General features: G+C 34.2%; 1 protein-coding gene across 2 annotated transcripts; it reads left to right on the forward strand.

The window, feature by feature from the left end:
* Positions 1-10,209: 10,209 nt before the first annotated feature.
* On the forward strand, positions 10,210-15,459 carry LOC108453874 (uncharacterized). Of its 2 annotated transcripts, XM_053028757.1 has the most exons (7): positions 10,224-10,451; positions 10,717-11,115; positions 11,759-11,968; positions 12,986-13,096; positions 13,713-14,081; positions 14,167-14,274; positions 14,852-15,459. In XM_053028757.1, exons 2-7 carry the CDS (start codon positions 10,774-10,776, stop codon positions 15,191-15,193), a joined length of 1,482 nt encoding a protein of 493 aa, XP_052884717.1. In that variant the 5' UTR covers positions 10,224-10,451; positions 10,717-10,773; the 3' UTR covers positions 15,194-15,459. The 2 variants fall into 2 exon arrangements, with proteins under 2 accessions (XP_017607719.1, XP_052884717.1); XM_017752230.2 differs by having other exon boundaries at positions 10,210-11,115.
* The last annotated feature ends 1,225 nt before the right edge of the window (positions 15,460-16,684 follow it).

Raw genomic sequence — 16,684 nt, forward strand, 5'->3', positions numbered from 1 at the left:
ATATTCAGTAGTACACTTTTACAATTCCGGGTTCATCAATTCGTACACATATGGGTATACCCTTTTTTCCAGAGAGCACACTCTCGCGAACCTCATTTCTTATAGCGGGATTACCAGTCCAGGCTAAATCCCCTGTATCATATGCTCAAAGAGTATTGTCGGGATTACCAGTCCAGGCTAAATCCCCTACAATGACAATTACTCTAATGAGCTTAATTTGGATTACCCGTCCGGGCTAAATCTATTTCACACATATTCTTAGGGAGGGCTATATCATTAGGATCACCCGTCTGGGCTAGATCCTTTGTACAGTCAATTCCCTTTTCAGTGATCCATCAAAGTCTATTTTATTCAACCGGAATTTATTTCCCCTTTTTATCGAGAATTATTAAATTGTCATCAAATATCATACAATGAACATCCAAACCATATTCACATCAATAAACATACATTCCAAGCATTTAAGAATATAATTCAAGTTACACAAACTTACCCGTAACAATTTGTAGTAGTTGTAGAGATTTCAGAGACTATTCGGTAACTTTTTCCTTCCCTTATTTATCTTCAATTTCTTGATCTATAATATAAAATTTTCGATTTATCAGTATCTAATTTTAGTCTAATTTATTTCACAATTTATACCTCTTAATTTTTAAAATTACATATTTACCCTAATTTTTATAGTTTTTACAATTTGGTCCCTACTCAATTAACCATCCAATTAAGCTGATTTTTCCTCAATTAACACTTTGGAAATCAGAATTTCAGCATCAAATCTTCATTCCAAAATTTTTCACAATTAAGTCCTAAAAATCAATTTCTACTAAAAACATTTAATAAATCCATCTTTTGATAAAATTAAAACTTCAAATCCATGTTTATTCATCATAAACTTCCAGTACTCAACCATGGCAACTTTCAATTTCATCCATAAAATAAAAAACTAATGAATTTAATAGTAGGACCTAGTTGTAAAGGTCTTAAAAACATAAAAATTACAAGAAAAAGGCAAGAATTAACTCACTTGATGCAAAAATTATGAAATACCAGATTAAATAACCCCTCTTATGGCGTTTTGGTTGATGAGAATGAAGAAAAATCAAAAGAAATCTAGATATTTCCACTTTAGTCTTAACTTTATTTTGTTAATTATGCAATATTCTAATTTTGCCCTTAAATCATAAATTTTCTTACTGATTTCATGCCCTTGTCGTCCAGCCCAAATAAATTTGGGTCTAATTGCCTTTTAAATCCTTTCTCATTAGACACTTAAGCTATTTAATCATTCTAGCAACTTTTACACCTTTTTCAATTTAGTTCTTTTTATTTAATTGACTACCCAAACGTTAAAATTTTTTAACAAAATTTTAATACCACAGTACCAACATTTCATAAATATTTATAAAAATATTTTTGACTCATTTTTACGAGATCGAGGTCTCGATACCTAGTTTTTACCCAATTTCTTCAATAATTTTTTTAATTTTTTAATTAACCACTAAATCAGTAAAATTTTTCTCTCAATATTTTCATACGACTTTCCTATCATATTAATATTCATGCAATAATTTTTGAAATAAATATTATTTTTAAATCGAATTTGTAGTTACAAAACCACTGTTCCGATAACCCTAAATTTAGGCCATTACAAGCGTGGGATACTGCAACAACATTGTTCATGTAACACCTCATACCTAACCCGATCACTGAGTTTGAGTTATGGAATACCACATTCATTGTCAGAGAAACTACAAATACAATTCCAATCAATTTAACACATTTATACAAGTTATTGAGATTAATACATCAATACAACATAAAATATGATCCTATTAGGGGTTTATATGAGCTTATGAAAGCTTTTATGATAACCCAAGACCATTTGAAGACATAAATGCAAAGTTTTCAAAGTTTACCAAGTTGGCATCGCGACCTTGAAGGTGTTATGTCACGACATCAATGATAGGAACTTAGCGTCGCGACTTCAATAGTGCAATGTCGCTACTTCAAAAATAGTAGGCTGACATCGCGACTTCAGTAAAAGACGTCGCAATTTTGAAGGCTAATGTTCCGACATCCAAAGGGTGTTGTCACAACATTGAAGGTAGATGTAATACCCCAATTTTTTTTTCTAAATTTTGCATTGCTAAATTGTGTCAAGTGATTTAATTCATTTCAATGGTTAAGTGCCTTGGATGTGTGCTTTAGGTCCTGAGTTTGATTCCCTTCTCTTTGGAAATTTTCCATTAATTTTGAAACTATGCCTGACTTGGTTCATAATGGTTATCCTTAATTTTTATAAGATTGCTATTAAGAATGAACTTGCTCGTTCAATAGTAAGGCATCCGCTTACCCTTAGGTCTCGTGTTTGAATCTTGTATGTGTAAATTGAAATTAATTTTTGTTTCCTTTATGTTGTGCAGCCAGAACAGTAGTAGGTGGGTAAAATTTGAATTCTTAGCAACTAGATAAGTTAATAACAAATATGATATTAAGGGAGAAAAGGTCCCTAAAATCTCTCATCTTTTGTACCATTCACTTCTCCACTTTTTCTGATTTTCCAAATTTTGTTTTTCTCATGTTAGTTCCTTGTTACAGCAAAAGAATTTTTTTTCTCTGTTGATCTCTTAGCCAATTTTTCCTCTATTCAACTTCTGAAATTCTACTTTTTCTCGCTATAATCCTACTTCTCCTTTTTCTTTTTTTTTTCTTTCTTCTATCTTTTCTCCTTTTGTTCGATTTCCATAGTTTGTCGAATTGTTGATTGTGTTCTTATTCTTCCTTCTTCCTTGTTGTTTCTAGTGTTACGTTCTCGGTAAGTAAGATTGTATTTCATTCAATGTTTTTTTTTTTGTTTAGATGTTTTGCTATTCTTTTTCAAGGTTGGTAAGTGTTGGTGAGTTAAGTGGATTTTTAATTGGTTTTAATGTTGAATTTAAATGTTCTTGTGCTGATAGAAGTTTATTGTGGGGTGTACAACGATCCTTCAGTAAGTTAAGTGCTATTTAAAGCTATTGTTTTCCTTCGAGGGTAAGTGTTCGGATGTTCAAATTAAGGCTGGTTTCATTTTGTTATAAGGACCGATTGCTCAGGTCGTCATTGTATGTGTGTTAATTAATTGGTTCGTTTCGGATTTCATATGCAGATTCCATGTTTGCTACTGTTGAGATGTCGTATACGAAACATTCAGGTGTGTGACCGAACCTTATAAGTTTCAAGTGTATCTTTATCACGAAAATTCGAAAACAGTGGAAAAAATAAATCTATCAACATCACACGGCCATGTGTTTGGCCGTGTGCCAGACTGTGTAAGCTACACGACCATGTTTCAAGCTATGTAAGTGGAAACACGATAATATATAGACTTTTTCAGCACCTTTTGAGTACTAATTCATACAATTTCTAAGTAATTTTTGTTAAATTTCATACTTTAATCATAAAATAATTAATTAACACTTGATTTATGAAACATGTTGAATTTTAATTATTTTTATAATAAATTTGTAGAATTTGATCTATTTTTAACAGATTTGCACAAATGATGAAAAATTGTTTGAACAATCACCTTGAGAAGATTGGACCATCGAAGCACTTTTCGTATCAATTGACCTAAGAGTATGACTGATTAATTTCCAGCCATGGACAACCCGAATTATATTATTTGAACACATTTAATAATTATTTTTGATCCAACACAAATTAGGTTAAAATTTAATTATAGTATAATTTAGAGAAATGAGCCCAAATGTGCTAAGTGAATATGACTGATCCACTAAGAAAATAGTAGCTCAAACTGTCCAAATTAGTTGACCCAATCATCTTATTTTAGCTTTGTCGTAACCTTTTTTTGGAAAAACGGGAATCGACTTGAATTTTGAAAACAAAAACGAATAGAGGAGTCGCCACCAATCCTTTTTTATGAGGTGTGATCGGGTCACCTTAAATTAATCATTTTAATGAAAGTTAAGATTTACTAAAATAATAATTTTTGGTCTACGAAAATCAGAAAATGAGTTCGGGAGTCGGTTACGCACGAGGAAGGATTAGCACCCTCGTAACACCCAAAATTGGTACCTAGTTGATTAATTAGTGTCTTTGTTGTCGAAAATTTGAAAACTTGAAAGACTTTGAAATACGATCCCTTTTTGCAAAAAATGCTCAAATGTTAAAGACCTTCTTGTCTTGAAGTAATAAAACACAATGTCTAGTAAGTTAGGACACGACATCTCTAACTTTGAGAACAAGCTTGCCTTTATTTAAAATTAACGTATTTTAAAGGATATTCGGTTAGTTAGGGTGAACGAGGAAAATCGAAACCCAGTGAGTTAGGGTACGTTTCCTCGAATTTCCGAACACCAAATATCGCCTTTATTTGCGAAAAATCTTATTTCGAAGTAACAAAATGTCATACCCGGTAAGTTAGGGCACTACACCTCGCATCCCCGAAAATAAGTATTTTTAAAATTCGTATTGTGATTTAAAAGAATATTCCGTGATTTAGGTTAAAAGAGAAAAATCGAAACCCAGTAAGTTAGGGAACGATTGTCTCGAATTACCAAATACGGAGTATTTACTTCTATGAAAGAATTATTTTGGGTTAAGTAAAATTAGTATAACATAAGTCGTAATAAAATGGGATAATAAAAGGTGCGTCAACGGATACAAGTTTGATATTGATAGACATAACAGAATAACCATAGATGCAGATGTAAAGGATAATGATAAGAGCAAAAATAAAATTAACGAATAAAAATAATAAATAAGCTAGGAAATATTCAAATTAAAAGGAACTAGTAATAAATAAACAATCATTACGTAAAACTAAAAATGATAATATAACAATGATAATAATAATATTAATAGTAATGATACAATTAATAAGAAGAAAAACAATATACTCGTAATAACAATAAATAATAATAATACTAATAATAACAATAATAATAATAATAAGTTAAGTTAATTGATAAAGAAGTATAAGTAAATAAATATGAAAAGAAGGTATATAATATCTACATGAAATTATTTAGTTTAATAATAAGATGATAATAGTAGGGATAGTAAAGGTAATAACAATATGTTAGGCCATAATAATAATAGTAATAATATTTAAAATATATGTGTATATAAAAACAGTAGTAATAGGGTATAATAATAATAATAATAATAATAATAATAATAATAATAATAATAATAATAATAATAATAATGGATATAGTGATAAAATGGCATTAGAATAAAATAAATATAAGTATAAATATAATGATAATAATAATAATAATACATTAAAATATGTTCATATCAATAATATTAGTGAGTAAAAAGGAATAATGATAGTGTAGTAAAAATAATAGTATATAAATAGAGATAATAGTAGTAAATAAAATTAATAGTAATAATGTTAATGGTAATATTAGTAATAAAACAAAAAGCAGACATAACAATAAAAGTGATAATAATAACTACTGTAATAATGACAGATAAAATTAATGATACAATAATATAAAAAAATAATACAAATAAATAAGTATAGAAAGGAAATGCAACTTTAATGGTAATAATAAGAAAATTAATAACAATAGTGCAGTAATAATAAAGTGATAACGAAAGTAAAAAGAAAAATAACTATAATAGTAGAGTATAATAATAAAATAAATTAATAAAATAAATTAATTTAATAATAAAGGAGTTAAATATTCAAACTAGAGACTAAATTGAACTTAAAAAAGGAATTCAGGGCCAATTTAAAAATAAACAAAGAGGAAAGGGACCGATTTGAAAGCACAAACAAAAAGGAGGGACCAAATCGGCAATGATCCCTCTCTCTAAAACGCGCAGCACCGTCTAGGACCAAAATGAAAACCATGCACAAATTCGGGGCGAATTTAAAAGGAATCAAAACTTAATTGCAAAGTCACAAAAAACGGAAGGACTACGCGCGTAAATATCTCATTTGTAACGAAAACACGCGGATCCTCAGGTGTCGGGTCGGGTCTCGCATGGGTCACGTAAAATGGTGTCGTTTTGGCCTTAATGAGGCCGACCAAAACGACGTCATTTTGATCGGCTATTTAAGGCAGATTTCTTTTAAAAAATTTCATTTTTCTTTGCTTCAGAAAAAAAGGGGGGTGGCTTCTCTATTCTCTCTGGCCAGAGCCAGAATCCAGCAAGGAGACCGCCGTGGGATCGCCGCCGGCCGCCGTCGTCGGCCACCGCTCCAAAAGGGTGCCTTTTTTCTTTTTTAGTATTTTCTTTATTATTATTTTTTATATATAATATATATAATGTATAAATGGACTTGAAAGTAGAAGAATATATAGATAAGAAGGAACCTTAGCAACGAATCGATTCCCTCTTCAACTGCTGGCTACTTTTTTTAATTGTTTGGTATGCTTGAATGCTATGGCTATATTTCTATTCTGTTTTTTTGTGTTTGAAAAACCTGTCGTTTGTATTGATGATTCTTTTTTCACTCAAAAACCAAAACTAAAAAAACCAACCCCTCATTCGGTTTTGACATGGCTTCTTATAGTCATATTCCTTTATAACTTACTTATTAATTAATTGCTCTGTCTTCTTTGCAGAGAAATGGGCGGTGCTAGTGTCAGGCAGTGGCGGTGGACGTGACAGGCGGTGGCAGACCTAGCACGAGGCGTCAGCAGCTGATTAGGCTAGGGTTTTTAGTTCCTTTTTTTTGTTTTGTGTTTGAGTTGGGCTGCTGTTGGGTTTTGGGGGTTATTTGGGCCTGTTTTAGATTGGGTTTTAGTTGGGTTAGTTGGGCCCGCAAATTGGGCTTGTACAAGCTTATTTTTACACTTGAAAATCAGTCCTTGAACTTTTCCTAAATGTCATTCAAACCCCTCCACTTTTCATGCATTCTATTTTTAGCCACAAGCTAAAAATAACAAATTCAAACTCAACCACTCCTTCCACTAGCATGGCCGACCATAGGATGAGGGCTTGATTGCTATTTTTAGCTAATTTTAGCCGACATCTCCCACTATAAAAAGCCTGTAACACCCCAAACCCGGCCTAGATGTTATGGCCGAATCTCGCGGTGTCACATGAGAGTGTTTTTAGAAAATCTTAGCAAGTTAAAAATTGTTCAGCTCATTATCGTTACTTAAGTCGTGAAATCTCCAAACCGATTATTAGGTGAACACATTTCATTATTGCGAAAGCTAAAACATCATTAACTCATTAATCAATAGCTTAATAGTTTAAAATCCCGAAATAAACTTAAAAATAGTTCAAGTTCAAAGACATTTTAATCCCAGAAATTAATATTTAAAATAAAGCAGACAAATAGAATGTTACTCAAAAATCCATAAATGTCCAACAGTGGTCACCATCGAGCCCTCCGTCGCACCGATCCATCTACTGCTGAGGATTACCAGACAGATAAGTAAACAAAGGGGTGAGTTTTCGCAAACTCAGTGTGTACATCCCCACAAACAGCATGCATACAGAAAGATAACAGAATATAGATAGTTCGGCCTTAGCCATAGAGGTATCGCATGCATAACAAATCAGATATCAGAAAACATGCCCACCAACCCTACACACTATCTCCAACCAACCTAACACACCATGTGGGGATAGAATCGACCCACTCAACCCTACACACCAAGCATGGGGATATAATGAACCCATCCAACCCTACACACCAAAAGGTACCGTAAAATAGTACATAATAGATATATGCAGCGTAGCTACCAGATAACAGGCTAATCACCTCTCAGACTTCCTTCTCTTCACAACAATCCCAACCTAATGCAATGCAACATACATATCATGACATGCTTAAATGCAGATATTAGATCTTATCAAAATCATGGCAGAACAGATATAAGGAATCAGACAGATACACATGCTTATAATAACATGCTTTTGCATACAATTCAGTAATCAATCAGAGTATGGGGTTTAAGTAACACTTACCGCCCCTACAGTCAGGTCACAGTCGATTTAGGCGACCCGTGTAACCTTACAGAGCATTTCAAACAAATTAGGCTCACACGCCCGTGTGCCCTGCCCGTGTGGGCCCACACACCCGTGTGGCTCACACGACCCAACTTGGCTTTCCCTGTGTGGATCACACGGCCTAGCCCAGATTCCCACACTCCTGTGTGGCCCACACAGCCCATTTGCCTGAGCCCGTGCCTCGCACACAGCCTACAAGCCATCACACGCCCGTGTCCGTCGTGCTCGTGTGGTACGCGCATGGTCTGGCTCACCGAATACACGACTGTGTATTGTCACACGGCCTCTACAGGAGCAATCCATACGCCCATATGGCGTCAACAGTAGGATTTTTAGCTTTCGTCAAAACGCGATTTTGAATTGATTGGAGTACATACACCTGGTTTGATTTCGCTGCTAATCCAACCACAAGCACTCCAAGACCTAAAATCGACAATACCGAACCCAAAATAAATCACTTAAATCGATATCCTTAAGTATTCTAAATCCCGAAAGAGAGGTCTACTTACTTTCAATGAAGAACGATGTTTACTTACTGTTTAGAACTCGATTATTGATCTATAAAGCCTTGGATATTCCCTAAACAGCAACCAAAATCCCTATTAAACAATCTCTAAAGGAAATCACGAAACTTAATTAAAGTGATACTTACCGAAACGACAGAACCGCTAGCAATACGCCTAAGCTTATCGAAAAAAGGAAGAAAAACAAAGGGAAGGAGGAAAAAGAGAAAGGAATTTTCAGCAGCAAGGGGTTTTGGGAAAAAGAAAACGGCAGAGAGCAAGAACTTTTGTTAAAAAGAAAGGAATAAGCCCTAATTATCCCTAAACCCCAATTCAGATTTTTGATAAAGCCCAACTCTTAGCCAAATCTTGCAGCAAAAATAATTCCAACGCTACTACAAGGAATCGAACTCCAACCCCTAAGCGTAATCCCTTGCCACTTAACCACTAGACCAGCAGGCTCATTCTGTTAGATTTTTACCAACAATTCCTTATAAGCCCACTGACTTAAAGCCAGGCTCTATTCAAATAAAAACCCAAAATTTGGCCAAAGTTAAAGCTTGAACTTAGGACCTCCCAAACACACCTCAGAGCACATGACCACTTAAACCAACACGTTTAAAACCAAAAATAACACAGACCCAGTTGTTCTGTTATTTCTATGTTCAACAATTACAAAATTCGAAATTAAAGAAATTTAGGGCGTTACAATTCTACCCCTTCACTTCCTCATTTTTCATCCTTCACTTCACATATCTCTCTCTCACATCTTTTCTCTAATCTTTCTTTTTCTTTTCCTTTTTAGTTGCTTTCAAAGTTTTTCTTCCCTTGTCGATTTTCCCTATTGAAAAAGAGATAACATGCTCCTTGAAGAAGTAGCAATCAAGTGTTCATGAAGGCCTTAGATCAACAGAACGGGCAGAAAAGAGAGGAGCACACTAGTTTGGCTTCGGAAAATACGTGGCAAGTTTTGAGGATTCACATGTCAATCAATCTTCGGACAAAATAGAAGGGTAGAGCGACAGGTAGTGGAAATCCACGACCAAACACAAAAAACGGACCAAAGCTTCCGATTCGTAGATTTTGTGTTGTAAACCAGAAGACAAATACCTAGCTGCATCGCTTTTGACGTTAGTTAGCCAATCCTCATTCGACACGTCATCTAAAAGAAAAACTTTCTCATCCGTGTTGAGATGTTATTGACTCTCTTCACATGGTTATCTTAGGATTGATTCTATCAAACAAATTTTTAAATTTTAATAATTTAGAGTTAATGATGCCATCCCCTAATGTATCAAGTTAAGAAACAGGCTTACAACTACGTTTTGTCTAATTTAAGAACATAAAATCATTTTTATAATCTTCCCACCAATTATAAGCATTACATAAGAAAAATTATATAGAGACAAAACTCATATAAAGTATATAAGTTTCAACTTTTATTTAAATAATATTTTAAATCAACTCGATTTAAATAAATTTGATTTAAATTTGTGACCCAATTCGACTAAATTAAAAATTTATTTAAGAGTTGTCATTATTATTTTTAAAATTAGACTGAATTAACTAATCGAATAAATTAAACTAAGAATCAATTGAAATATTAATCCGAAATAAAAGATTAAATTCTAATAAATCGAGTTGATTGATTAAACCAAAAATCGATAATGTATGGTTGTTGGACTATAGATTCAATGCGGAAAACCTTGGTTGGCAGTATCTTTTCCTTCATGCCTTCTTTACATCTCCTTTTTCATTTTTAAATTTAATTATTTTACAAATAACGTACTTTTCAGCTCAATTTTCCACTTCCAATTTTTCGGTGGAAAAAGAAAAAGAAAAAGAAAAAGCAAGAAAGGAAAAATCCTTCTTTTGGTAGTGATCGATCTTCACTGATTTCCTTCACTTATTTTTTTTCTTTAATTGTTTCTTTCTTCAATCCAATCTCAAACTTTTGAAATTCTGGTAATCCTCTGTTTTTTAAATCCATTTTCTGCAGATTAATTTAAAAAAATTCTGAATTTCTCATTCTCTTGACAACGAAAATCAACGGTGATCTAGTGATCCGATCCATCCCATCTGATGATTAGTTTCCAATCAAAGCATCAATCGCAATTGAATTTCTCAATTCTCCTTCCTTCGGATGCTTTCTTTATAATTTGTTTTAATTGCTTAAGATTTCGCCTCAAAATTTGATAAATTTTCTTTTTCTCTTGTTTCTTTTTCTTAGAAATCGAAACCCTAAATCCGTTACATTTCCAGTTAAAAGAAAATCAAAAAATTTTCAATGGCTGATCGGAGTAGGTTATTTTCGATTGACGATCTGCCGTCGCATCTAATTTTGGAAATTTTAACGACCGGTAAACGGTTAAGTGCCGTTGACCTAGTGTCGCTGGAGCTGACTTCGAGAACATTCGGAGGGTGTCACGGTGTTTATCCCACAAAATGCAGGTCGCTGGTTGATTTAGCCGCGTTTCAATTGTGCATGACGAATGGGATATATATAGGGATGAGTTGTAGTAGTCAAAGGGACATTTTTGAACGGTGTGATGGAAATTGGAAGCGACTTTTGAGGTTCTTGCAATCAGTAGAGCAATCGTCGGACATGGTCCAAACCTCTGCAGGCAATGTAACTATTTCTTTTTTTTTTTAAATATATTAATTTTGATCATTTTGCTTTTAGAATTAATAATTTTTTGTACTTTTGCCTGTTAACTTGAGAAATGGCTGAGAATTTAGTTGGGATTTAGTTTCTGTTTGGTTTCTTATGGTTTGCTCTTTTTGGTGTGTTCGGATATAATAGAAATACTAGTTCTGAAGGAAGTTAAAGTTACATTACAGTTTTTTGAATATTAAAATGCCTGGTTTTTAGTTTTTTATGGAGAATTATGATTTAAATGGTTAGCATAGATGGTTTAAAGCAATTTCCGGGGCAACATAAAGGAAATAGCAGAAAGTAAGTGATAGAAGCAACAATTGTACAAATGCTTAAATTACAACTTAAGTTGAAATTTGGCTGAACTCTACCTGCTTTCACTGTGGATTATTCAGTATTAATTTGGTTGCATTTTTGCTGGCTTTAATTAGTTGTTTGATGGTTCCTTATCATTCATTTTTTGCTACACAAAGAGGTTTGTTTCTTTTTTTTCATGTCGATACTTGATTGCATCTTTCAAATCTCTTATGTTTCTGTCTCCATCTCTTATATATCTTATATTGCCATTAAATGAGTTCTGGTTGCTCAACACTTATTATCAAGTTTGATTTACCAGATGCAGATAACAACTGGAAGGTATCACACATTGCTAATTAGGAATTCATCAGTGTACTCTTGTGGTTCCAGTTTGTGTGGTGTCCTTGGACATGGTCCTGAAACAACACAGTGTGTAGCATTTACGAGGATTAACTTCCCTTCTCTAGCTAATGTGATCCAGGTGTCAGCCTCTCAGAATCATGCTGCATTTGTTTTGCAGTCTGGAGAGGTTTGTTACTCACCTTTATTCAGTTTGCCATGTTTTTCAGTTGGCCAATAGCATACACAGGGTACATTTCATAAACGAGCCACATATATTCTTTCCCTAGCAGCTGATGTCAGTTCTTTGTAATTGCATATGGATGTTAGTGCTTGATGTGGTTTTGAATGTTTGATCCAGCCACAACCTCTGAGAAAGTCAAATATTACATGACTGGAAATGATGATAACATAATATACTGTGAATTTGTGATAACGTCAAATATTCTTAACAGCTATGTTTTTTATTGCTTAAGATGGGCACCTTTTAGTTTATTCATTGCTGGATAGATCAATTCCTAGTATCTTGATTCGGCTGGATTTGGTAATAAGTTTATGAAAATGTGAACCCTAAGGGAAGGGTTCATAGCGGTTGCAACCTCTGTGTGGTCTTCATATATTAAATTCAGGCAGAAGCAAGCTGAACCTAGCCTAGAAAGCAGAATGTATAAATTTACAAGTCTGGTTTGGTTATATTTAGCTCTTTTAGAGTATGATAGCCATCTATGAGCCTGCACTGATGGCTCTGATGCCTGATTAGTTGAGCAGGCCTTTGGTTGAACTTGGTTTGCTCTGGTGAAAAGCTTGAAATTGGCATACTTGAGCCAAACTCCAAAGCTTTGTTGAATGAGCTCAAGTGAGTTTTAATCTGTCTTGGCATGATGAACTCAGGTGAGTTTTAATCTGGCTCAGGTGAGTTCTAATCTGCTTGGCATGATGAACCAAGCTCATGTTACTTGAGTGTTATACAGAACTATAAACCTATTTTCTCATATTAGAGATGCCTCAGTTGATTATGCTTTACTGATCCATGCCTTTCAATGTATATAAAGTTCCATAGTTTTGGCTAATTTTATATGTTTTTCACCCACTTTACTTTGTGGTCACAATTTTGTGAATTCATGCTTATCGTTTCAACATTTAAGGATGTAGGTGATCAGTATACCAAGTGGTTTCCATATTCATAGTGGCACCAATACTTATGCAGGTTTTCACATGTGGAGACAATTCATCTTTTTGTTGTGGCCATAGAGATACAGGCCGCCCCATCTTTAGACCAAGGCTCGTTGAAGCAATGAAGGGGATTCCTTGTAAACAGGTGTAGTGTATATCACCCTCATCGTATAGCGTAACATGTAAATAATAGTTTTGCTCGAGAGTTTTAGCAGCTTGTACTATGGGTTCTACAATAAGTGGTTCTTAAACTTCTTTCTATGTTAGTATTAGTATCTTATCAATATTGGTTGTATTTTGTTGTTGCTTCTATCATTGATGCTCTGTCATCTTCATTATCTTCCCGTGTCATTTTGAGGAGGAGATAGTAAAAGTTTTCACCATAATAGCCTTACTTATTGCTACCATGCCGATGTTTGCTGTCATCATTATAACTATTGAGCTTCATACACTGATTATTTTCATGAATCCTGTCAAGTATGATGCTTAGATTTGCATTTTGTTTAGAAGAAGTCAGTATGTAGTACTTTGTTAAAATGCTGTTTATGTTTGTTGGTGATAAAGGTTTAAGCCATCAAAAACCATGTGTTTGTGATAGATTAAGACTAAATTTAATGTTCAAGGTCAGAGCAGAGAGAGCTTTTGCAATAAAGCAAAAATTTAGTATAACCTAAAGAGTTGATTTTGAAGATTGACTGTTATTATTGTCATGGCAAGAATTTGGTAAGAAGTTGCCGCATCTTCTTTTATCATGGTTGCAGGTTGCTGCTGGACTGAATTTTACTGTGTTTCTTACAAGACAAGGGCTTGTTTATACATGTGGAACTAACACACATGGGCAGTTGGGTCATGGTGACACTCAAGACCGACCAACCCCCAAAACGGTTGAACTGCTTGAGAGAGTTGGCTCTGTAGTTCAGATTGCTGCTGGCCCAAGCTATGTTTTAACTGTAACTGACAATGGAGTAGTCTACTCATTTGGTTCTGGTTCTAATTTTTGCCTTGGCCATGGGGAGCAGCAAAATGAATTCCAGCCACGTGCAATCCAGACATTTAAGAGAAAGGGTGTTCATGTTCTTCGTGTCTCCGCTGGTGATGAGCATGTTGTGGCAGTTGATTCGAGTGGATATGTGAGTCTCTCCATTGGAGTTGAACTTTGTGGTTGTTTATTATGCTCTTTTTTTATGGTTTTACAATTTTCCATGCTTTTTGCAGGTTTATACCTGGGGAAAAGGTTACTGTGGTGAATTAGGCCATGGAGATGAGATCGATAAGACTCTTCCTGAACACTTGATTAGCCTTAAGGGACAGCTTGCTGTGCAGGTTAATTTTCTCCATCCTTATAACATTTTTATGCTTCGTTTGGTAGGAGCATTTTTTTCAACATGTATTAGTACATGAGTTAGCAATAAATTAATTTCACTTGGTAACTTTTAGCCACTCACATGACTTGTTTTCAGCAAAGGGAATTTTTTTTTAACTAGGGTTTACTCATCCTTCCAATTTCAAGCTTAAATTTGTACTGATAACCAAACGAGGCGTTAGAGTAATGTGTTTGAGTGAATCAGAATATACTGTTTAATTCTACTTGTGAAGATGACCCATATCAAACTCAAGCACACTGTTCTCTTCATGAGTTCAAGATATGTGCTGATAATATTTAATTGTGAGTGTATCGCAAAGCTTGCTGACATGCCTTGAAGCGTATTGAAGCTAACATGGATGCTTGTAACCTCCAGCCTTCAGTATGCATGCATTTCTATTCATGACTATATTTGTCACGAAAAGAATCCAGTTGATTTACCAATAGCTGTGGCCGGGGGTTAGTTAGTAGAGTGTTGGACTCTTAGATTTAGTAATAGCAGAAAAGAAGAATGATGATGGTTACCATTCGATGTAGGTTTGTGCAAGAAAGAGGAAAACATTTGTTCTGGTTGATGGTGGTGCTGTCTATGGCTTTGGGTGGATGGGATTTGGCAGCTTGGGTTTCCCAGACAGGGGCGTATCTGACAAAATTATGAGACCTAGACTCCTTGATTGCTTGAGAAATCACCGTGTTTCACAGGTTAGCACAGGTCTGTACCACACTGTGGTGGTAACTCATCGGGGGAGGATGTTCGGGTTTGGAGACAACGAACGAGCACAACTTGGTCATGACACACTGAGAGGTTGCCTTGAACCTACAGAGATTTTTATTCATGAAATGGAAGATGAAGCAACTCTTCTTTCAGAAAGCAGATGAAATGCAATGAATTGCGTCTGCTTTTATGGAGATCAGTGACGACCGTCTTGTGTTCCTACTTGAGAGGTGAAACACCGTTTATCCCTCATTAAAATTCTTGTAGAATTGTATGAATTTTTAACTCCGCATTCTGGATGCTGACTGTTATATTTTATAAAGTTTCATATGTAGGCCGTGATAGTTGCTTTTCCCCTGCTTCTATCCATGTTTGTTGTTAAGTTTTACTTATTCGAGTTCAGAAGATTGCTTTGTTCTTTATTGCCCAATTCTTCTCTTGCAATCTGCAAATAATCATAATTCTCTGGTATGAACTCAAGATTTATGGTGAATATAATTGTGAATCTTCCATGCATACTTAAATTGCTTCAGGTCTTATTTCTATATATGATTTTGAAAATTTAATCTCAATTTTGCTTGGAATATTGACTATATATATTCAGTCTTTTACTGTGTCCTGATTAAATTTTGGTTCTGTATGAAACAAAACAACCAAAACCAGGTTGTTTGATTCATGCATAGTCATTTTCATTTACCCTTGTGTTCTCATTTTGTGTACACATGCAAATTTGATATGATGGTACAATCATCCTAATATATTACAAAGTAAGGAGGAAAATAAAGAGAGTATACCTGTAGCTATCCTTTTCATATTCAGAATATTTTCTGCATGATAAAAAAAAGACCACCGGCTGGATTGATAAGACTGGGCTTTGCAAGACATGGAAATTGATATCAGTTTAGAAAAAGGTAAAAAACTGGTTGATATACAAATTGGTATAGACTATTTAAATTGAATTTTATAATTTTATAATAATTTATTTGATTTGAATTGGACGAACTAATTAGATTAAAAATTAATGATCTGATCAATTCATCCTTCAATCTAATTAAAAAAAATTGTTGCTTTCTTCCCACCATTTCCCTTTCTTTCAGAGACAGATTGTAAAGAAAGAACGAAAGAAATATGTTGACCAACAGATATACGTATTAGTTGGAAGATGATTGTCATCATCTTTTATATGTTACAAAATCTGACAGTAAGATAACTTGCGTAAAAAAAGCTTGTTAGATTGATGAACCCTAGAGAAGTGTCAAATGGTAGCATATGATTTGTAGATTCAACCTCGAAATCACCATCTTTGAAACTGTTACTGATTAACTCATTAATTGCTTATCCGGTTTCGAAAGTGAGTGTCCACTGTGGGTGTATAATATATATGCCATACTGCTCGTTGTTCCAGGTCATATGTTTGAACGAGGAACAGAAGATATATCTAAAATCTGAGAAGAAACACAGTTATATTCTGTCTTTAGATTGTGATAATTCAACTACTTCTTTAGGACCACCATAAAACGATGGTACTGTCATTCACATGCTATTTGAGTCTCGAGCTGGGACGGTCACGAGCCACCGATGTCCCCATCCGACGATGATACAAGACTGCTGTCCGTGGGTAGATTAAGACATAATTCCCATCTTAAAACAGTGGA

This window comes from Gossypium arboreum, chromosome 5 (assembly GCF_025698485.1).
Source record: "Gossypium arboreum isolate Shixiya-1 chromosome 5, ASM2569848v2, whole genome shotgun sequence".
Taxonomy (NCBI): Eukaryota; Viridiplantae; Streptophyta; class Magnoliopsida; order Malvales; family Malvaceae; genus Gossypium; species Gossypium arboreum.

Bases quoted from the DNA above. Each gene is read 5' to 3' on its own strand.
- LOC108453874 (XM_017752230.2), top strand. From the start codon at position 10,774: ATGGCTGATCGGAGTAGGTTATTTTCGATTGACGATCTGCCGTCGCAT. The intron at 11,116-11,758 runs GTAACTATTTCT...TTGATTTACCAG, and splicing joins TCCAAACCTCTGCAGGCAAT to ATGCAGATAACAACTGGAAG. The intron at 13,097-13,712 runs GTGTAGTGTATA...TCATGGTTGCAG, and splicing joins AGGGGATTCCTTGTAAACAG to GTTGCTGCTGGACTGAATTT.